Source organism: Ziziphus jujuba, chromosome 12 (genome assembly GCF_031755915.1).
Source record: "Ziziphus jujuba cultivar Dongzao chromosome 12, ASM3175591v1".
NCBI classification, from domain to species: Eukaryota; Viridiplantae; Streptophyta; class Magnoliopsida; order Rosales; family Rhamnaceae; genus Ziziphus; species Ziziphus jujuba.
The window spans coordinates 21528099-21551658 of NC_083390.1; the positions used below are offsets into that span (position 1 = coordinate 21528099).

A 23560-nucleotide genomic window follows, 5' to 3' on the forward strand; every position below is an offset into this window, starting at 1 on the left:
TGCAGTGCAGTGCAAAAATAGAAAATGATCATTATGAGGTTGTGTTTGTGAGGACCACCCAATAAAATGAAAATTACAAGTCATCAAAAAAGAAAAAGAAAATTGCTTTCTTTAATTACAATTCATCAAAAAGACAAATAAAATGAAAATTGCTTCTTTTTTTTTTTTTTTGTAAGAATGAAAATTGCATATTTCAAGTTCAACTTCATAATTGCTTAACAAGTTGCGGTTTGTTAAAGGCCACAAATAGTGTGAACGGCGGATACGCGGATCTTAATGGACGGCCCGGATTGCATCATCTAATTCCTGTTTGTTTTATTATTTTACTTTATTGTTAATCTCTAGTAACTAATTAACTATTTAGTATTCTAATTTTGAATATTGAATATTGATTAAGCCACCCGAAGATCGCGGAAAATCTCTGAGAGGTAGGTTGTGGGTTATTCGATTATTGTCTAATCCTCCACCGCCCAAACGCATCTTATGCTTTTCTAATTGATTAATTAATTAATTATATTTTTACTTTAAAAAAAATTAATTAATTATATTTTTGTTTATTAATCACATGCATGCCATAAATCTTGACAATTATTATTTCTATATATAGCCAACTTATTTTTCTCTTCTTTCGATCTCTTTATTAAAATTTTCATGCTCCACACACCAAAAAAAAAGAAAAAAAAAATCATGGTAGTTATGAGCAATTTATAACAATCACTTATTTGAAAACATAATATTTGAGAGAATACCTTGATTTGGTATTTTCATCAAATTGAGCATTTCTCTAAGACCATCTTTCGAAACTACTACAATATGTATTTTGGTTCTTTAACTAAGATGCACATATATCCCATATGGTTTTTCTATAATATTTTATCATTAAGTATTCCACTTTGATAATACATTAGTTTCTATAACAAATGTTGACAAAGAGCTCCATATATACAATATGTTTTTCCCACCTGCTTTTTCTAACATTTATTGCATAGATATTTCCGCAACGCTTTTTAGAAGTCTTTCTTCCTTTTTTTTAATTTTTTTTTCTTTTTCTGAAACATTCTTAGAAGTCATTACAAATATATAAATATGCATTTTTAATATTTATATGTTTAATCAATAGCTAGTTAGCAAATGCAATTTTAGAACCCATTTAATCATTCTTTATTTATTACCACCAATATTGAAGCATTAATATTTACAATGACAACTTATTCTTCAAAGTTTACTATATTATTTATAACATAATTTTTATATATCCCAATTGATTTGCCAAATATTTATTTGAAAAGAAAAATTAAAGGAGAAGAAAAACAATTGAAAGAGCAAAAGAAATCAGCATCATACATCTAAAATAATAATGCAAGTGGACCAATCACGCCTATGAGGTTTTACCCGGAGTGAGAGTTTCTAAATTTCCAAACTCAATAATCTTGCATATAAAACTAGTGGATAGGTCACATTCAGATTGAGACAGGGTGTTTGTATTGGTTGAAAGTTTTGAAAATCTGAAAAAGTTGGATCAATTAATTTGATAGGATTAAGATTGGACTAGGGAAGATGGACGACAAGTCGTACAAGTTTGGTATTTTTGACCACCCTTGTAATTGTCGAAACATTTGCACATTAAAAAAAAATCCCAAAAGCACTTTATGAGAATTGCAAAGTAATTATAACTATATTAAATAAAAAAAAATGGATTTATTTTTAATTTGACATATATGGCTGAAGGACACGAATCATGTTTCCACATTCTTCCTCTCCGCATGAACGTATTTTATATATTATTTTCTTTATTATTATTTTTAGACCTAAAAGCTATTCATTCTCTTTCCGCTTTTGGCGTGTTTGGCAGGTGAGATGAAGGAAAAGAAAAGAAATTTAGAGAGAAAGGGAGAGATGATGATTAAATTAGAATCTTCTAATCTACCAAAATTTATTTACTTTCCAAAGTAGATTATATTCTGAAAACATGTGCATGTTGGATTGGATGTATTATGGAGTCCTTGAACGATCTCCTCAAATTGATTGGTGAAATACCTTACAAATTTAGGGAGTGTTCTATGGACAAACAGTTTTTATGAATTATCCTCTTTAAAAATTATCATTATGCACAATACCACCAAAAAAAAAAAAAAAAAGTTGATATATATGTTTTCTTTTTCTAATAGAAGAATAGAAACGTGTATCTTATTTGGCTGTATGTTCTCAAAAACAATTTTCCCTTCTTTTTTTTTTTTTTAGCATTATTTCCTGTTTTTTTGCAATGAAAATTTTTTTAAACATAAAAAGTATTTCTTTAATTCCACTTTCTATATCCTTTTATTTCCTTTCTCCTAATTTCCACTTAAACATAAAGTTAAATCCAAATTATATACTTTAATTTATCAAATATAATTTAATGACTTATAAAAAATATACAATTATAAACTAATCTCCTAAAAACTATCTTCCAAATTATTTTATTTTAAGAGACTTGATAATATAGACAATGAAAATGAATCCTACAGTAATTAATTCATTTAGTTTTATATATTAACCTTTTTAAAATATTTATTATTTTATATTGAATAAGTATTATGAAAAAATAAATTCTTAAATGTAAGCATTTAAATTTATATGGAATTACATTAAAGTTCCGTTTTTACTATATATATCTATATCCTTACCGGACAGTTCTGGATATATATAATTATCTTTGAAAATAAGGTCAAGTCCATAAAAAGAATAAATAAAAAAATATAATTATTGATAAATGTCATACATTTCCATGTCGTATTTGGGAGAGTTATGTTTTCAGAACCTCTCAATTATTGGTTCCATCCCACTAACCTACAGAAAAATGTTACTAGGAGATTTTGACACACACTAGTTTTTGTTTTCTTCTAAACAAACAATGCGTGCAAGAAAATAATAATGTATTATTGAATTTCTGATCAATATCAGTTAACCTAAAACGAAAGAAACTCTGGCGAAAGTAGTAAAGAAGCTTTTCAGCATATTAAATTTGAAATGCTGTAAAAGAAAATATTTATAAAATTTTGGCAATATTCAATTCGAAATCCAAAATAATTTTATTTATGGAAAACTAACACTAACTCTTCTGAAAAACAAATTGAAATTTTTTCCAGTATTTATGTGGTTTCGAAGACTAATTATCAAATGATGGCAGGAGGTTCTTTGCTAAGAAGAAATTTGGACACCAAAAAAGGGGGAAGAAAAAGAAAATTTGAAGGATGACAGGATGAGCTACTCAAAATTATAAAAAATAAAAAATAAAAAATAAAAAATAAAAAATAAAAAAGTTGATAAAGAAAATTAATTCTAGTAATGGAGTATTTTTATTTGTATTTACGAAAATACGAATTTAAATCATAATTAAAAAAAATTTAAATAAACTGTAATTTAAATCCATAGTTAAAAATAAAATAAAAAAGGTTGGCAATTTCATCATGTCCTTTGTGGAGAAAAAAAGGAGGTTTACCAACATCCACGCCTCACTTCATATCCCCGTATTGCCGTTTGAGCAAAAGAATTCATTTAATATACGTGTATTATATATTATTAATACTATATAATATATCTATATTCTCTAATAGAATTATTGCTCATAAAGTTATTCCTTCTAAATTCAATTAATTTTAAACACTTTTTTGACACTTTCTCTCTCTTCAGATATATATATATATATATATATATATTTTTGGTAATAACTTTCTCTTCAAATGTGAGGTAGTGAACATACTGCACATATATGGCTGTGGTCTAGAAGCATGTCTGTAGATATATACATATATGTTTTCCTATAAAATAATTATTTAAATCTTTTTCTTTCTTTGATGATTACGAAAAATAATTATTTGAATCTTCCTCTTAAGGGTATGCCAGGAGATTCATTAGGACAAACTTTAAAACTTGAGATTGTATATTAGAAAATTTAGGTATATGTTTTATTTTGTATTAATATATACATACGTACTTTTCTAGCTATCTTATATCCAAGAAAGGAAAAAAAAAAAAAAGAAAAAAAGAAAAAAAAAAGAAGAAGCTAGGGACTTGAGAATTATTTTATGCGAATTTGACTTTTGATCAAGAAAAATTTGTCGCATATAATCCCATCGCAAAACTTCTATCTTATTGAATAATAATTTTAAATTTGAATCATGTCATTTTATTGATATAAAAATAAAATAAACTATTTTTAGTAAATAAAATAGGCAAAACATATATGGTTCTGTTTTAATAAACATATACTGTATTGTTCAGGCTGAAAAAAAAAAAAAAAAAGAAAAGAAAAAAAGAGAGGAAAGATTGCTAAGCATGACTTTGAGGTACAATAATTAGGAAGACGAACCTAACCCTGAAAAAGAGAGGTGCTAAATCCACACGGCTTTACCGACTTACTTGGAAGTGAGTAATAGACATCAAGGTCAAGTTCTAAAACCTCACCAAAAAACAAAGGTTAAAGGTCTAAAAGGTAGTTAATCATTCATAGTGTTTGAAACTAAGATATTTTCCTTACTTTTATTAAAAATGGGGGAATCTACATAGATGCTTGTAATTTTAAATAAATAATTAATAGAGATAAAGATAATAGTAATGAAATTAATGCAAATTTGTCGGGGGCAATAACTGTCTAAAGCTTGGCAGGCTAGCTAAACCATAATAATTACCGATAATATAAACAATTCAAAACAACCATAGATAAAATCAGGTACTTATAATTGGTCAAAATATTTGAATACCAAGTAAACTGTCCCACTTATTATTATACGCAAATAAGAATAAATTAGATCATTCAGTAGTTAGTTATCAAGTACTTTGATTTTAAAACTACAAAACATATCGATTCAATAAGATTTTTACCATCTACCTGAAATAAACACAACCAGTCTGAAGTGACCATACTAATTAAATTGTGAAAGCAGATTAGTTTACTCAAAATTTAAGTGATAAATCTACAAATTTTGTTTTGTTTTGTTTTTTTGTTTTTTTTTTTTTTTTTGGGTTTTAAAATTTTACAAATTGTGAAGAGTAACGAGGGACCCACAACACATGGGCTTCTTGATAGGGTGAGGTAGTGTGATTGCTTGGAGGAGCTGAAACTCTTTTAGGCAGTGAGTTGGCCCCCACCACCACTCCTTAAGATCCAAAGCGATAGATAGATAGAGAGAGAGAGAGAGAGAGAGCTAAAAACCTGTCCTTCTCTCCTCGTTCCAACGTAGAGAGTACTTTTCTCTATTTTACCACCTTTTTTTTCTTCTTTTTTTTCACTATTTCCAAATAGTTTCATTTTTAAGTCTCCTATCGAAATTTTCTCTCTTTTTCTCTTCTTTATTTACTCTCTTTCCAACCATTTCCAACACCCTTTTCTTTCTTTCTTACTTTTTTCCTCTCTCTCTCTCTCTCTCTCTCTCTCTCTCACAGAGTGTTCTCTAATCCCCCCAATTCCCACCGACTTTCGAATTAAACGGAGAGAACCAAAAGAAAAAAAGAAAGAAAAAAGGATGGGATTACATAGCCAGCTGAACGACGTGTCGTCGGATTCGATCCCTCTTCTAATGGTGGCTCTTATCGCTAACTGCGTTAACTACCTCCGTTCTTTCCTCTTCGGTCTTCTCCATTCCTTAGGTCTTTCCCGATTCGGCTCTGACGACCACGTCGACGACGGTCTTTTTGGCGCCGTTGGTTCTGGACTCGCCGGATTGATCGTTCTCGCTGACCAGCTCAACCTCAACCGGCTCTTCTCATACCGGTACTCCATCGTAGATAGCGGCGCCGATGGTTCCTGCTCTTCCGACTGCGTCGTCTGTCTCTGCACGCTCAAGGACGGCGACCAGGTACGCATGCTCGCCTGTCGCCACGTTTTCCACAAGCACTGCTTCGACGGCTGGCTCGACCACCTCAACTTCAATTGCCCTCTCTGCCGCTCCCCTCTCGTCTCCGATGAGCGCGTGTCCGTCACTCGTCAGCGCGTCGGCGGAGACCTCGTTGCTTGGTTTTCCGCTCAGTAATAAATAAATAAATAAATGAAAAACTTTTTTTCCCGATGACGACGTCGACGGTTATTTACCACCCGTATTTATGATTATAGCTGGTGGGCTTTTTTTTTTTTTTTTTTTTTTTTTTTTTACTCTTTTTTATCATCTTATAGAGTTAATGGACAGTTTTCACTGTGGACTTTTTTTTTTCCCCCTTTTTTATCTTAGACTTTTTTATTTATATATTTTTTGAGGGCTCCATAGGGTTCTTTTTAACCGCTGTAAATTTTTGCACTTTTTAATGGCAGAATAAGGAAGAGGTGTCTTTTGTATATAAATTAATTATTATATTAGAATAGTATGTTTTGGTGGTTATTAATCTTTAGTAGTTGGTTGATAATATTTTTGGCAAAAATTGAAAGGATTTCATTCGCTGCTTATAAATTCATGTAACATCAAGGCCTACAGTGGGGGAAAAAGGAAAAAACGGAAGAAGTACAGACGTTTAATTAATTTTTGTTGTAAATAATATTATTTTGAGATGGATGGTGAAAAGGTAATAAAATGATCCATGTGCTTGAAAAAAAAAAAATTATTATTTCATTTTCATGAAAGAAAAATTCATAGAATTCAACTTTTTAGGGGGAAAAAAAAAGAAGAAAAGAAAGAAAATTTATAAAATAGCATGTTCAAGGTGTAAACATGTCAAAATAATCAAGGGGCTTTTCTCCAAAATAATAATAATAATAATAATCAAGGGGTTGAATAGTCTCAAATTTTAATTAATCGATGATAATGCGGAAAATTCAACTCTTCAAAAAAAAATAAAAATAAATAATGTGGAAAATTCAAAACCCCCAATAACTATTGATATTCTTTTTATATTTCGTCTAAAGTGAGATTCTAAAAATGCACATGCATTTTTTAGCATTTTTACCAAACGAGAACCAATTTATAAACGACGTTAGATGTATTATAGCCTTCTAAATTTCACAAGAGTTTTAATATTAATAAAGTATGATTCTAAATTCAATGATTTCTGTTCTTAATGTATGTTGGATGTACTTCTTTTTCATATCACTTTCTTTTTTTGTAGAAACTTCTTTACATCTATCAAATTCCTATAAAAGAAAAAGAAAAGGAAAAAAATAAAAATAAAAAAGATGTTATTTGTAAGAAAGATTGAACAATGAAATCCTATTGGAAAAAGCAAAAAGGTTTAAATTGGAATCGATTGAATATGCGAAAATCGCCCTTAAATTGATTGAGGATTTCACCCCTAATGGGGTCAGACTTCCCCAGTCAAATGGGGATTGGGGCAAGATTGCTTGCCTTGGGGAGGAGAGAAAATTGTACTCTATTTTAAATATATATATATATATATATATATATATATATATATAGATATATATATTTATACTTTTTTATGAAATTGTATATATTTTAAGCAAAAAAAAAAGAAGTATATATTTGTATTATTTATAATATATTTATATAATATATATGCTTTTATGTTAACAAAATTAAAAATATATTTTAAACTATATTTTAAAATATATCTATTTTTTAATATTTTTTTGGTGGGTAAACGAGGAATTTTCGCCCCGTTTTATTTACCGACTAAGGAATTCGTTTGTGTCGGTTCAAAATAAAATAGGGAAACTAGGGAAACTAGGGAATGGGATGGGGAAAAACAAACCGGACAGAGAACGGCACGCTCTGTTGTTAATCCCTAAAATTGGTTTTAAAAAAAAATTGACAATTATAACATTGTAAAATGTAAAGCAATACTTACAAGTGGGAAAACCCATATTGTTTCTCATCCACTATTTCCCCTTTTTTTTAATTTAGAAAATAGCCAAAAATAATAATAATAATAGTAATAATAAATGGTTGAATTTTAATTTAGGTGTGAATGAAAAGCAAGTATTATTATATTCCAAGGCTCTATCAACATAATTAGTATGATTGTGAAACATAAATGAATACTTGCCCAAATGGACCCTCCAACATAAACCCTTTTCCATGCTTTCATTTTCAGTCCAAGTTGGTTGTCATTTGGACACTTGAATGGACATTGTTGGGGGCAGGAAGTAAAAGATACAGCTCATAAATTTTGGTTCTTTTCATTCAAGCTTTGGTAGTGACCCAAACTCTCTCTTGGATCACGACTAGCATCTCCATCCGTAATCCAATGGACCATTCTATTCACTTAGATAATCTGTTTCTTTTTCCAAGTCAAATTAAGTCTCACATGGTTGTAAAATAACAAAAGATCTGCATGAATTTTTGGAGACTTATAATTATTTTCATCAGTGAAAGAATCCAGAGGACTTGATTTATTATTATTCAAAGCATTTAATAGAAGCAAATAAATTCCTCTGTTGTTTTGATGTTCAAGAAAAAAAAAAAAAAAATTCCTTTGTTGTTACGAATCTTGATTTTCCTTTTGTTGTCGATTCAAAACTGATGTGACGTACTTAAGCCCAACCAGGCCCAGTGGAAGTGGGAAGCCCAACTTGGTTTACTTGAACATCTCAATCTAATTTTATATTTAATTCTCCAAATTTTTTCATTAAATTTTGTTTACGAAATTATGTGTGGCAAAATGTTATTAGATTCCAACCAACACAAATGAAAAGCTAGCTTATACCAATAACGAGTCATACCAATAACGAGTGAAGTAACAATCTCCACTAGTTACAATGACATACAAACCGTAAAGAATGGCACACTCCTATTTTGGCTACTTGAACATGACCCGGTAGCCTGATACATATATGGACGTACGTGGGTTATCAAGCTCACTAATTTTCTTAAGTAATGGGTCAATGTAGGGATGTCAATTTGCCCCGTCCATCCCCGAAACTGCGGTGCACCGTCTCTAACGGGGCGATTTTTCCCCGCAAAAACGGGGTGACGGGGCGGGCTTGGGCTTACTCTCTTAGACCCGAAGCGGGGATGGGCCGGGACCGGGTATTAAAGACTCCGGCCCGAACCTGGCCCGTATATATTACCTTTTTTTTTTTTAATATTTTGAAAATTAAAATTAAACTTATTCGATTGGTTATGGGCTGAAATTAATGGTATGAAAAATTAAATTTTATATTTTTTTGTGTTTAATAATTTTGGTATTTATTGTTAACTAATTAATCTCATTTTTGTTAGCTTCATCTTCTTCACCGTATGTTGGAGCTTGTTCTTCTACTATGAGTGACATAGAAATTGATGAGGAGGTAAATTGAATTTATTTATTACAAAAAATGTTTATATTAAATTGTTTAAATTTTTTTGATATTATTTAATATTTTTGTCTATTTTTGTAGCAATCAACTCTTACGGAACATTCTTTCATGGAGACTTAAGGAAATGAGAAGTAAAACTTTATTATGTGTGCATGTGTATTTTTATAAATTTTATGTTTATGTATTTGGATTATATTATATTGTATTTTTTGAGAATGTATGTTATTAAAATTATAAATTTGAACTTTGATATCTTTTATTGTATTTTTATTATATTTTTGGTCATTTTATTTATATTTTGCTTATAGAAGAAATTTTTTTAATATAAATTTATCAAAAAAAATTATATTAATTATATGAAAAAAAACAAATGGGGAAACCGTCCCCGCACCGCCACCGATTGGGGAATCCCCGTCCCCTCCCCGCTTCTAAAAAAACGGAAAAAATTACGGGGATGGGATGAAAAATCCCATACGGGGATGGGGACGGGATTTTAAAAACCGACCCCGCCCCGCCCCGTTGACATCCCTAGGTCAATGTGTATTTGTATCATGATTTTGCAAAGGACTTTCATTGTTTCTCTTTTGAGTCACTCTTTTGGCAACTTATTTGTAGAGTTTAGCAACTTATAATATCAGCATATTATATTAGAATTTGTCCAACTCTCATAGCATTCACGCCCAGAATATTTTGTTGGTTTTCGTTTTCTTGGTCCACCAAATTACCCCATCAAGCTAAGATAAGATGGAAAAATATAAGTATGGTCACGCCTTTCGCTTCCACGCAAAATTTGAGCCATTTTATTCCTGCTGACCCTTGAGCGAAACTGTGACCATTTCTGGTTTTGTTTTGTGAGAGTGGGAAGGGCCACTCAATCTGTATATCCTGACAAGATGAAAATAAAATATAAAAATAAAAAATAAAAATACAGTATATTTGCATAATGTTTGCAGTTCACAATGTTTACAACCTTTTAATTTGTTTTTGGACATATATTGAATTAAAAGGAGATAGGCCTAACCAAATTCAAGTCCTCGTAGTAAACACTATATGATCATTTTCATGTAAGAATATCTCTCCTCTAAAGACCAAAAAACTCCCTTTAGGGCCTTTTTTTTTTCTTTTTTTTTTTTTGGGGGTTTTCTGTTGGCATTTAAACCATGTTTTACACAATTTTTTTGAAAATTTAACTTGCAGGTCTTCACATTTAATTATAAATACAATAGTTTTACATTTGATTTAAGATGTAAAAATTTCAAAAGAAAAGTATACAAGAGGTAACATTCAACAAAATGAACTTTTATGCAAATTGAGAAGGTAGAGTAGTAAGGATAACCAAGCAGAAAACTGTAATTAATGCTAGAGGTAACCAATTTGTTTATCAAATAATGGTGTTATTATACTGTTTGTTGAAAAATTAATATAACCTCAATATGAATAAATGAATTAGAAAAATAATTAAATCTCAAATATAAATTAATGAAATAGATCACTATTGTTTAGTAAACAATTCAATGCTTCTATCTAGCATTATAAAGGAGAAAAGTGTATAAAATATAACATGTAAAAAAGGGCAAGAAATTTCTGAGCAAAATTATGATCATCTTGCCGTGCGGGGTATGAATATCAATTTCATTATCTCCTAGCAAGACAAAGTAGAAGAATAAAGGCTTATCAAATAAACAACTTTTTCATTTATCTTCCAACGTAATAGGGACGATAAATTAGATATTCAAAAATACCCTCTATTGGTGTTTGATATACTAATTTTCATCCCATATAACAGTGACCGATCATATATATTTGTCTTAGGGTTTTGATATTGTAATGAGACTCTAACTATCATTTTAAGTCATATTACGTGTTACAAGTGCCAGACCATGTGACTCATGAAATTTTCGCCTGTTACAGGTTCTCCTAATTTTCTTTAAATTGACTCTAATTTCTCCTTGTAAAGTCCATTTTTTTTTTTTTTTGGTGAATTTCCTCCTCGTCAAGTTGCAAAAGTGAGTCATTAATAACCATGTCTTCAATAGGACGCGAACAACCTTGGGTCTCTGTATGAAGCCAATATCCAAATGGTTGGGAAAATAAAAATTAGTTTCTTCTTTTCTATTTCTTAGTACATTAAAAAAAATAAAAAATTAATCTCTTATTCGACCATATATTTTAAGAAATTAAAATTTGATTAGACATAAAATATTAGTTTATCAATTAATTATGTATTTTTCCTCCATAAAATAAGAAGCAAAAAGAAAATTATATTTTACTTGATGTTATGGAAAGTATTAGAATATTCAGAAAAGGAAATACAACGAAAATTGTTGGCAATTTTTTTATTGAACCCATTGGTTGAATAGTTGACCTAGACTTTAAAAGGTCGTGGTACAAAGTCCAAAGTCAGGACAAGAGTAAAAAAATCATAGATATCACCACTTGTTGAATGGATGAGAAAATTTTGCCCAATTGTTATAGTGTTATGAAGAAACGAACACAATTTTGCTAAAACAAAGCACCATGAGACAACAACAACAAAAATCCACTATTGTTCTCCTTGGTTTCTTCATCTCTCTGTTTATCACTGAATTAGTTGATGCTAGAAACCTCTATCACCAAATTTGCACTTCTTCTTGTGGAGATATCAAAAACATCAGCTACCCTTTTCGCCTAAACACCGATCCAACAAGCTGCGGAGACAAAGACTACGAACTTTCTTGCCAAAACAACAAAACCATCTTGGAATTCCATTCACAGAAGTACATAGTCAAGCAAATCTCCTATGGTGATCAAACAATCCGCCTGGTGGATGTGAACTTCGAAAACGGAACCTGCAACCTTCCTTCCGGATCCGAACCATATCCGGAGAATGTATACGAGACGATCACCGGCGATTATAGATATCAGGGAGGACCTGTCATCGGCCAGCACTCCTACATCAGCTTCTTCAACTGCTCTGCAAACATTACACACCCTGCTTATGCCAGAGTACCCTGTTTCAACATTCGCGATTCGTCTTATTTTATATATGCTGTTTTCCAAGGCTACTTACGGCCGGAAATGGAGACGTGCTTGCTGATTTCCATGTCTCCTGCTGATTTTTCTGCTGATATCAGATTCCCTCCTTATGAAACCATCCGTCAACTGTTGCGGTCGGGTTTCGCGCTGAGTTGGTCGCTTTTTTGCCGTGATTGCATTCGTTCTGGTGCTTTATGTTCAACAAGTTCGTGGGATAATCCTTTGGCCTATCAGTGTGAAGAAAGTAATAATTCTTCCTTACCTTTGCTCAACTGGACTGGACTATTTTAAGTATAATACAATAGCTTTTAAGTCAAGTACAATTTGGTCGGACTAGGCTTTTGATTGGCTCTTTTATGCTCTGTAATCATATATATAAAGCTTAAACTTGTATTGCTTGTTTGCTTTTGCAGTCTATTCAGTGGCTAAATACACAATATACTGGGATATCTCACTTCTTGGCTCATTTCTACTAGGTGCTAAATTTTCTGAACTGGGAATTAATTCTGTTTCTTATTGTATGTTACAGATTTTTTTTGTTTTTTTACTCACTGTAATTAATTCTTTTAAGCTTATAATCTTTCTGTTTCGGTCCTTTTTTTATTTTTTTTATTTTTTTAACAGAGCTGAGTTTTTGTGGGAGGTACATGTTTGCTCCATTGGTGATATATGTATTCCTTATCCACAAATTTTGTACAAGAAAGAAGACAGTTGAAGAAGATTCTTGTAAGTCGATGAACGACAAGGCTGTGGAGATGGTGGAAGGGGACGTCAATGATGTAAAAATGCGTCCACCACTTATGTTCATTGAAGAGATTGAAGACGTCCAATCGGATTCCTCAACAGAGTGGCTTATAACTGAGTCAATGGAAAAAAGCTAGCATAAAATGTTTAGTTTGTTGGTTATCGTTATTATTTTTTTTTGGGCCTTTTATGATGTGAACGTTTTACAATTAAAAAAAAAAATAATACGGTTGAAGTAAATGTAATCTCTATGTATTAGTTCTAATCCCTTCAATTAATCAAAGAAAGAACAGGGATATCAATTTAAGCATTTGAAAGCTGTAATTAATTGCTTCTTTTTTAAGTTTTCATTTTTGTTCCCCTGCTTCCGACAACTTGATTCGGTAAAAATATAGTCAATTAGAAGAAAACCATTTAGATTATTAAATAGATAATTTAAAGAAAAAAATAAAAAACAGTAAACCCCATTTTTATGATTTTTTTGCCAAATACTATGGAAAATGCTTTTATATTCTTAAAAGTGGTTTTAGATGTTTGAAAAATCACTCCCAAACAAGTTCTTTCATCAACCCAAATTATTTTGCTTCACCAAAAGTTAATGATGCTTCCAGTTTCTAGCTATGTACTGCAAATTCAATGGATCTTTTGGTGGGCTGAAAAATGAAAAATTAACTTCTTCTTTTCTTTTCTTTTTAATAATTTTCTAGAAAGTCTCCACTGTCTTCTTTTATTCTTTTCTTTTTAATAAATTTCAAGAAAGTCTCCACTGTCTAACTAATTTAGCACTCCATTTCGTACCCAAGAAATTGGTTTCTACTTCAAATGTATTGACCTAAGAAAGTCTTGCTTAATTTTTCCTTTTTCCAGCTATATAATTATATGAAAATCAATGTCTACTATGCATATCTTAATGGTCTATTACCAAACCCTTTTAACACGCTACATAAAGATTTTGAATTTTCTTCTTATATATCCTACAAATTTAGTTGTAGGTCCATATGAGACATAATTTATTGGCGTTGCCCCATCACGATTTGTCATTTATGCAAGAAACTAATTAATTATAATTGTGAGAATCAATGGATTGGTAATAACTTCTTTTACTGTACGCTCAACCTCTCTAAACATAAAAATAATGTAAAACACAATAACATTTGTAATGGTGCAATATTATATATTTCTCCTCTGACTTTTCTTGGAACTTCTGGTAGTAGACCAGGGTTCATCTGGTCATTTTGCAGTGCTGTTCTATGAGAATCTACAAGTACAATGGGCTTCATGGCTAGTTACTTTACTGGGCTAAACTCCAACAGTAAACATAAACTGTGAGTGAAGGATGAACAAAGCCCAACCTGCAATGATAGATGTATTAACCGTATTATAAATAATGCTAAAAATACTAACATGTTTAGGAAGCAATGAGTTGTTATCATTTTATTTGTTTGATTTAGTTATATTTATCTTTTTATCACTTTTTTATTTTCAAATTATATTAATTTTTAAACTAATAAATATTTTAGTAGACTTTTTAGTTTGTCACATCGTAAATATTTTAGTAGACTTTTCAATTTCCTCTTACACAACTCTTAGACCAAATTAAGGGAAAAGAAATGGATTGTATTCTAAGACAAATATACTTGAGATGTCCATCGATCAAATGTCTTGGAGAAATTTCAGATCCCTTTTAGGGTTTAAATTCTTAGATTGTGTTTGGAATTTGAAGTCCTTGAGAAATTTATGCTTCATTTTGATTATAAAAAAATAAAAAGAAGAAGAAGATGATGTTATAGACTATTTTTGTTTTTACTAAAATATGTAAGAGATTTAAATAATTGTTTTCTTTTGTTTTTCTTAGTGATTCTAATTTTCAAGTCACTGGATTGATTAAACAATTTAAAATAAACTCTTAAGCCCAAAGAATGAGTGATTCAAGCATGAATTTTAGAAGATTCACAACTTAATTTTTGTGAAAGGTATGAAAGAAAATTGACAAATAGCTCTATTTATTTAATCGGTACAACTTGTGAAGAAACAAGCTTCTTCAATTATTTGATTATAATCAAGTTGGTTTTGTTGTATAAACTAAGGAAGTTCATGATAATGGTTTTATTATTGTGTATCGGTACTTTTCGCAGCAGGAAAAATAAAAAAGTATATTTTTTTTCTGCTTTTGGGAAAGACAAAATTTTTCATTTTTAGCTCTGTTGGCCATTATGGAATATCATTGTGTAGAAATATACCTCATGATTTTTCACTTTTACCCCCAATTACTTTATTATATAAATATACCTCATGATTCATGCCCATTTCTCCATTCAATAGTTTGGATTCAGAGATAGGAAAATAAAGTTGAGAAATAATGCATCTTTTTCAAGTCAAGCCCACATTTTATCTTATAAATCAAAAAAGCTCATGGCACTGATCCTTGATACCCAAAATATATTCCAAGATCCAGCATCATTCTTTCTTAGTAGCTAGAGGCGTAGAATCTAAAAGAAAAATCTGACCATTTTTTATTCAAAATTGAAGAAAAAGAACCACAAGTGACAAGAAAATAACCAGCAACTGGTGCTGAAACTTGAACTTCATTTTCTTTTGCTTTTCCTTTTTAGTTTGTTAAACAACATATGATGACCCTAGCAGAATTTTGGAATGTTCTATCATTTGAAAAATGTCTTCAGCTTAGCATGCCCGCGAAGGAAGTTGAAAAATACGTGCTCATTATAAGCTCATGTTGTACATCCAAATATTACAAATTAATTAATAAAAAACTGGTGAAGTTATACCAACTAATCCCAAATTATTGGATTCGATTAGTCCAGGAGTTTCAGACAGAATTTCAATAAAATAAACAGTAATAGATTTTTTGACTGGAATTCCAACCAACACAAATGAAAAGCTAGCTTCATACCAATAACGAGTGAAGTAACAATCTCCACTAGTTACAATGACATACAAACCGTAATACTATGTTCCCCATACCAAGAATGGCACACTCCTATTTTCGCTATTTGAGCATGACCCAGTGGCCTGATACATATATGGACGTACGTGGGTTATCAAGCTCACTAATTTTCTTACGTAGTGGGTGAATGTGTATTTGTATCATGATTTTGCAAAGGACTTTCATTGTTTCTCTTTTGAGTCACTCTTTTGGCAACTTATTTGTAGTGTTTAGCAACTTATAATATCAGCATATTATATTAGAATTTGTCCAACTCTCACAGCATTCACGCCCAGAATATTTTTTTGGTTTTCTTTTTCTTAGTCCACCAACTTACCTCATCAAGCTAAGATAAGATGGAAAAATATAAGTATGGTCACGCCTTGCGCTTCCACGCAAAATTTGAGCCATTTTATTCCTGCTGACCCTTGAGCGAAACTGTGACCCTTTCCGGTTTTGTTTTGTGAGAGTGGGAAGGGCCACTCAATCTGTATATCCTGACAAGATGAAAATAAAATAAAATGAAAATGAAAATAAAAATAAAAATAGAGTATATGTATAATGTTTGCAGTTCACAAATGTTTACAACCTTATAATTTGTTTTTGGATATATATTGAATTAAAAGGAGATAGGCATAACCAAATTCAAGTCCTCGTAGTAAACACTATATGATCATTTTCACGTAAGAATATCTCCCCTCTAAAGACACAAAAACTCCCTTTAGGGCCTTTTTTTTTTTTTTTTTTCCCAAACCATGTTTTACACAATTTTTTGAAAATTTAACTTGCAAGTCTTCATATTTAATTATAAATACAATAGTTTTACATTTGATTTAGATGTAAAAATTGCAAAAGAAAAGTATAAAAGAGGTAACATTCAACAAAATAAACTCTTACGCAAACTGAGAAGGTAGAGCAAAAACTGTCATCACCAAATTTTCAATCGTCTAAGGATAACCAAGCAGAAAACTGTAATTAATGCTAGAGGTAACCAATTTGTTTATCAAAAATTATTTATCAAATAATGATGTTATTATATTGTTTGTTGAAAAATTAATATAACTTCAATATAAATAAATGAATTAGAAAAATAATTAAATCTCAAATATAAATTAATGAAATAGATCACTATTGTTTAGGAAACAATTCAATGCTTCTGTCTAGCATTATAAAGGAGAAAAATGTATAAAATATAACATGGAAAAAAGGGCAAGAAATTTCTGAGCAAAATGATGATCATCTTGCCGTGCGGGGTATGAATATCAATTTCATTATCACCTAGTAAGAAAAAAAGTAGAAGAATAAAGGCTTATCAAATAAACAATTTTTCAATTATCTTCCAACGTAATAGGGACGATAAATTAGATATTCAAAAATACCCTATGTTGGTGTTTGATATACTAATTTTTCATCCCATATAACAATGGCCGATCATATATATTTGTCTTAGGGTTTTGATATTGTAATAACACTTTTAAGTATCATTTTAAGTCATATTACGTGTAAAAAGTGCCAGACCATGTGACTCATGAAATTTTCGCCTCTTACAGGTTCTCCTAATTTTCTTTAAATTGACTCTAATTTCTCCTTGTAAAGTCCTTTTTTTTTTTTTTTTTTGGGGTGAATTTCCTCCTCATCAAGTTGCAAAAGTGAGTCATTAATAATTATGTCTTCACTAGGACACGACCAACCTCGGGTCTCTGTATGAAGCCAATATCCAAATGGTTGGGAAAATAAAAATTAATTTCTTCTTTTCTATTTCTTAGTACATTACAAAAAAAAAATCTCTTATTCGACCATATATTTTAAGACATTAAAGTTTGATTAGACATAAAATATTAGTTTATCAATTAATTATGTATTTTTCCTCTATAAAATAAGAAGCAAAAAGAAAACTATACGTTAATTCATGTTATGGAAAGTATTAGAATATTCAGAAAAGGAAATACAACGAAAAGTGTTGGCAATTTTTTTATTAAACCCATTGGTGAAAATGTTGACCTAGACTTTAAAAGGTCGTGGTACAAAGTCCAACTTCAGGTCAAGAGTCAAAAAACCATAGATATCACCACTTGTTGAATGGACGAACAATTTTTGCCCAATTGTTATAGTGTTATGAATAAACGAACACAATTTTGCTAAAACAAAGCACCATGAAACAACAACAACAACAACAAAAATCCACTATTGCTCTCCTTGTTTTCTTCATCTCTCTATTTATCACTGAATTAGTTGATGCTAGAAACCTCTATCACCAAATTTGCACTTCTTCTTGTGGAGATATCAAAAACATCAGCTACCCTTTTCGCCTAAACACCGATCCAACAAGCTGCGGAGACGAAGACTACGAACTTTCTTGCCAAAACAACAAAACCATCTTGGAATTCCATTCACAGAAGTACATAGTCAAGCAAATCTCCTATGATGATCAAACAATCCGCCTGGTGGATGTGAACTTCGAAAACGGAACCTGCAACCTTCCTTCCGGATCCGAACCATATCCGGAGAATGTATACGAGACGATCACCGGCGATTATAGATATCAGGGAGGACCAGTCATTGGCCAGCGCTCCTACATCAGCTTCTTCAACTGCTCTGCAAACATTACACACCCTGCTTATGCAAGAGTACCCTGTTTCAACATTCGCGATTCGTCTTATTATATATATGCTGTTTTCGAAGGCTACTTACCGCCGGAAATGGGCAAGCAAATGGAGACATGCTTGCTGATTTCCATGTCTCCTGCTGATTTTGCTGCTGATATCATATTCCCTTCTTATGAAACCATCCGTCAACTGTTGCAGTCGGGTTTCGAGCTCAGTTGGTCGCTTTTTTGCCGTGATTGCATTCGTAAGGGTGCTTTATGTTCAACAAGTTTGTGGGATAATCCTTCGGCCTATCAATGTGAAGAAGGTTAGTAATAATTCCTTACCTTTGCTCAACTGGACTAGACTATTTTTAAGTATAATATAATAGCTTTTAAGCTAGGTACAATTTGATCGGACTAGGCTTTTGATTGGCTCTTTTATGCTCTGTAATCATATATAAAGCTTAAACTTGTATTGCTTGTTTGCTTTTGCAGTCTATTCGGTGGCCGAGTACACAATATACTGGGATATCTGGCTCATTTCTACTAGGTACTAAATTTTCTGAACTGGGAATTAGTTCTGTTCTTATTGTATGTTGCAGATTTTTTATTAATTTTTTTTCACTCACTGTAGTTAATTTTTTTAAGCTGATAACTTTCTGTTTTGGTTTATTTTTTTATTTTTATTTTTTAACAGAGCTGAGTTTTTGTAGGAGGTACATGTTTGCTCCATTGGTTATATATGTATTCCTTATCCACAAGTTTTGTACAAGAAAGAAGACAGTTGAAGAAGATTCTCGTAATTCAATGAACGACAAGGCTGTGGAGATGGTGGAAGGGGACGTCAATGATGTAAAAATGCATCCACCACTTATGTCCATTGAAGAGATTGAAGATGTCCAATCGGATTCCTCAACCGAGTGGCTTATAACTGAGTCAATGGAAAAAAGCTAGCATAAAATGTTTAGTTTGTTAGTTATTTTGTTTTTGTTTCTGTTTCTTTGTTTGTTTGTGTTTTTTTTTTTTTTTTTTTTTGGCCTTTTATGATGTGAACGTTTTACAATGAAAAAAATAATGCTGTTGAAGTAAATGTAATCTCTATGTATTAGTTCTAACCCCTTCAATTAATCAAAGAAAGAACAGGGATATCAATTTAAGCATAACAAAGCTGTAATTAATTGCTTCTTTTTCATATATATATATATATATATATATTTTGGTCCCTTGCTTTCGACAATTTGATTCAGTAAAATACATTAGAATTTGTGATCTAAACATACATAATAAATTTCATAAATCATAAATTACTAACCTCCAAACACAGACATTGACAAATTAAATCTTTAATCCTGTAAAATAGAAAACAATGTAAAGTAGTGTCTATGGATACACTACTCTCAAACCACTCTCAGATCTCTAAAAGTCATAATATTAAAATACCGTATGGCATCTGTTTGCTTGCCTTAGACTTTTTATAGTCTTTGTAACTCACACTTATCCATTAATTTTAACACACACAAAATACTAATAATTTAATAATATAATAATAATAGGAAAAATATGGATAAGTCATTGGGTTTATAAAGAGAGTTGGTCCTCCAGTCCAATGGACCAACTGAAGTCTTATAGAAAGTGTGTGACCAGGGACCCTACTACAAAATATTAAAATAAGCCAGTCTCATTAATGACATAAATAGGCCTTGTAAGTGAGTAATTGATTATACTAAGTCCACAATTATTAATTTATTTAACATTCTCCCACTTGGACTGCATAATCATCATCATATATATAATCCAAACTCATTTACTACAGAATCTCCCGAACCATAATGCCATTTCATCTAAATATATAGCATACCGACAGGGCACAACAATATACTAGACTAGGCAGTAGAGATTCTCTCAGTAAATTTTCCAAAATATGATACCATTTCAACTGAGCACTTTGCATGCCATAAACTCAGTTTAGATAGTAGAGATTTATCTAACCACGTGCAATACCCCAACACACAAATATCATTTCATCCGAGCACATTGTGTATCGACAGGATACATCAATATACCCAAACTAGGTAGTAGGAACTCACCATGGCACCTATGGATCAACATACACATATACATAAACTAATAGTCTCAACAGGCCTGTAAATATAGGAGCAATAATATGTGTAATAAATCATCTCATAAATAAATAATGATCCACATACATTAATGTATCAAAATAATAAATAATACTCAACATGGATATTACTGCAGAATATATAACAAACTCCCACTGACCCACAACAGTCTCAGCTGCCTAACAATCCCATATGAGACACATGCTCTCAAATATACCTACTGGTAAAGCCTTAGTCAGTGGATCTACCACCATGCTGTAAGTAGGCGTGTGAACAACAGTAATGAGGCATTCTTCAACTTTCTCCTTAACCATAAAATACTTAACATTAATGTACCTCGCACTAGAGGTACCTTTTAAATTATTGGAGAAAAACACTGCTTCAATATTATCACAATACATCATAATAGATCTCTTAATGGAGTCAACCACTCCCAAATCACGAATAAAACTTTGAAGCCAAACTGCATGATGAGTAGCTTCATAACACGCTACATATTCTGCCTCCATAGTCGAAGATGCTGTCATTGTCTGCTTAGCACTCTGCCAAGACACAGCACCTCCTGTCATGATAAATATATATCCAGTAGTAGATTTCTTATCATCCACACAGCCTTTATAATCTGCATCACTATAACCAACTACATCAAGCGAGTTGGTATGTCGATATATCAACATATGATCTTTAGTACCTTGAAGATACCTAAAGAACTTCTTAATTGCTTGGTAATGAATGGGACCAGGATTGCTCATAAATCTACCAAGCACACCCACAGCAAAAGATATATCAGACCATGTACAAACTTGAGCATACATTAAACTACCCACTACTGAAGAATAGCAAATATTTCTCATTGCCATCCTCTCTTTATCATTCTTGGGACTTAATCCTTAGAAAATCTTTCACCCTTTGTGACTGGTACACTTCCAGGAGAACAATTGTGTATATCAAATCTCTTAAGGATTCTATCAATATAGGCTCTTTAAGACAATTGCAACATATAACTAGTCCTATTTCGAACAATCTTGATGCCCAAAATAAAAGAAGTCTCATCAAGATCTTTCATGTCAAAATGGTTGCATAACATCTGCTTTGTCTCAGCCAATAGGTTAGTGTCATTAATAGCTAAAAGTACGTCATCAATATACAACACCAGAAATATAAAACTGCTCACTTACCTTCATATATATGCACCTATCAACAACATTCTCCTTAAAGCCATTTTTTATGACAACCTCATCAAACTTGAGATACCAGTGCCTTGAAGCCTGCTTAAGACCATAAATGGACTTCTTAAGCTTACAAACCAAATTTTCATTCCCTGTTTGGTGGAATCCAACTGGTTGAACCATATATACATCCTCATACAAATCACTATTTAGAAAAGCAGCTCTGACATCCATCTAATGCAACTGCAGGTCATAATGTGCCACAATCACCATAATGATTCTAAAAGAATCCTTTGTGGATATTGGAGAGAATGTCTCTGTATAATCAATACCTTCCTTCTGACTAAACTATTCGGCTACAAGTCTAGCTTTATACCTCTCCACTTGACCATTAGAGTCGCTTTTAGTCTTAAAGACCCATTTGCACTCTATAGGCTTGCTACCCTCTGGTAACTCAACCAAATCCTAAACACATTTGATGCCATGGATTTCATTTCATCTTCCATTGCATCCAACCAAAAATATGAGTGCGAACTGCTTATGGCTTCCTCATAAGTGACTGGATCTGAATCATCACTTATGTCAAAATCATGCTCCTGTAAGTAAACCTCATAATTATCAGGAATAGCTGACCTCCTAGTTCTTTGTGACCTTCTCAAAGGCACATCAGCATCTACAATAGCTGGGATATTCTGCTCCTTAATGATGGGTTCATCTTGATCAACTACTGGTTTATCAACTACTGGATAAATAATATCTCTATTAAGAACTACAACAGTGTAAATGAATACATTTTCTTCTCTAAATTAAGGCTCCCTTGGACCGTTACTATCATCAAATCCAAAATCATCTTCAAAATAAACAACCCCATCTGATTCAACAATTCTGGTGGTGTGAGATGGACAATAGAATCTTGAACCCCTAGATCCTATACAATAGCCAACAAAATACCCACTTATAGTTTTAGGATCCAACTTTTTAATTTGGGGACTATAAATCCTTACTTCAGCTTTGCCTAACCCCATACTCGAAAATGATGCAAATTAGGCTTTCTTCCTGACCACAATTCAAAAGGAGTCTTAGGAACGGATTTACTTGGAACTTGATTCAAAATATAAGCAGCCGCCCTTAAAGCCTCTCCCCATAAGTAATCTGGCAAGCTAGAATTTGCCAACATAGATCGCACCATGTCCAACAAAGTGTGATTTTTCCTCTCAGCTATGCCATTCTGCTGAGGTGTACCAGGTACTGTATATTGCGCATCAATCCCACACTCAAGTAAATAAATTGCGAATGGCCCTCGGTTCCGTCCAGTCTCATCATATCTGCCATAAAATTCACCACCTCTATCAGACCTCACAGCCTTTGTCTTCTTATTCATTTGAAGCTCCATCTTTACCTTAAACTCCTTAAAAGCAACTAAAAAATATGACTTCTCACAGTTAAGTTTAGCATGTCCATAACGAGAAAAATCACCAATAAAGGTAATAAAATACCTATAACCACCCAAAGCAGTTGGTGTAAAAGGTTCACAAATGTCAATATGAATTAATTCCAAAACATCTCCACACCTTGCTATCTTATCCTTTCTAACCTTAGAAGTTAATTTCCCTTTCACATATTCAACACAAGTCGACAAGTCCGAAAAATCAAGATTGGAAAGTATTCTATCCTTCACTAATCTTTCCATTCTGTGCCTAGAAATATGTCTCAAAAGCTTATGCCATAACATTGAAGAATTATCATTAACTTTTGGAC

General features: G+C 31.7%; 3 protein-coding genes across 3 annotated transcripts; all 3 read left to right on the forward strand.

The window, feature by feature from the left end:
* The first annotated feature begins 5194 nt into the window (after positions 1 to 5194).
* On the forward strand, positions 5195 to 6351 carry LOC107413314 (E3 ubiquitin-protein ligase RHA2A). Its single transcript, XM_048463014.2, has one exon. The coding sequence runs from the start codon at positions 5505 to 5507 to the stop codon at positions 6009 to 6011; it is 507 nt and encodes a 168-aa protein (XP_048318971.1). The 5' UTR covers positions 5195 to 5504; the 3' UTR covers positions 6012 to 6351.
* Positions 6352 to 11271: 4920 nt separating this feature from the next.
* LOC107413316 (uncharacterized) lies at positions 11272 to 13306 on the forward strand. The gene is made up of 3 exons (XM_016021228.4): positions 11272 to 12482; positions 12652 to 12714; positions 12863 to 13306. The coding sequence occupies exons 1-3, from the start codon at positions 11741 to 11743 to the stop codon at positions 13117 to 13119; spliced, it is 1062 nt and encodes a 353-aa protein (XP_015876714.2). The 5' UTR covers positions 11272 to 11740; the 3' UTR covers positions 13120 to 13306.
* A 4599-nt stretch (positions 13307 to 17905) lies between these two features.
* On the forward strand, positions 17906 to 19580 carry LOC107413339 (uncharacterized). Its single transcript, XM_025072056.3, has 3 exons — positions 17906 to 18839; positions 19009 to 19063; positions 19227 to 19580. The coding sequence occupies exons 1-3, from the start codon at positions 18080 to 18082 to the stop codon at positions 19465 to 19467; spliced, it is 1056 nt and encodes a 351-aa protein (XP_024927824.2). The 5' UTR covers positions 17906 to 18079; the 3' UTR covers positions 19468 to 19580.
* Positions 19581 to 23560: the final 3980 nt, after the last annotated feature.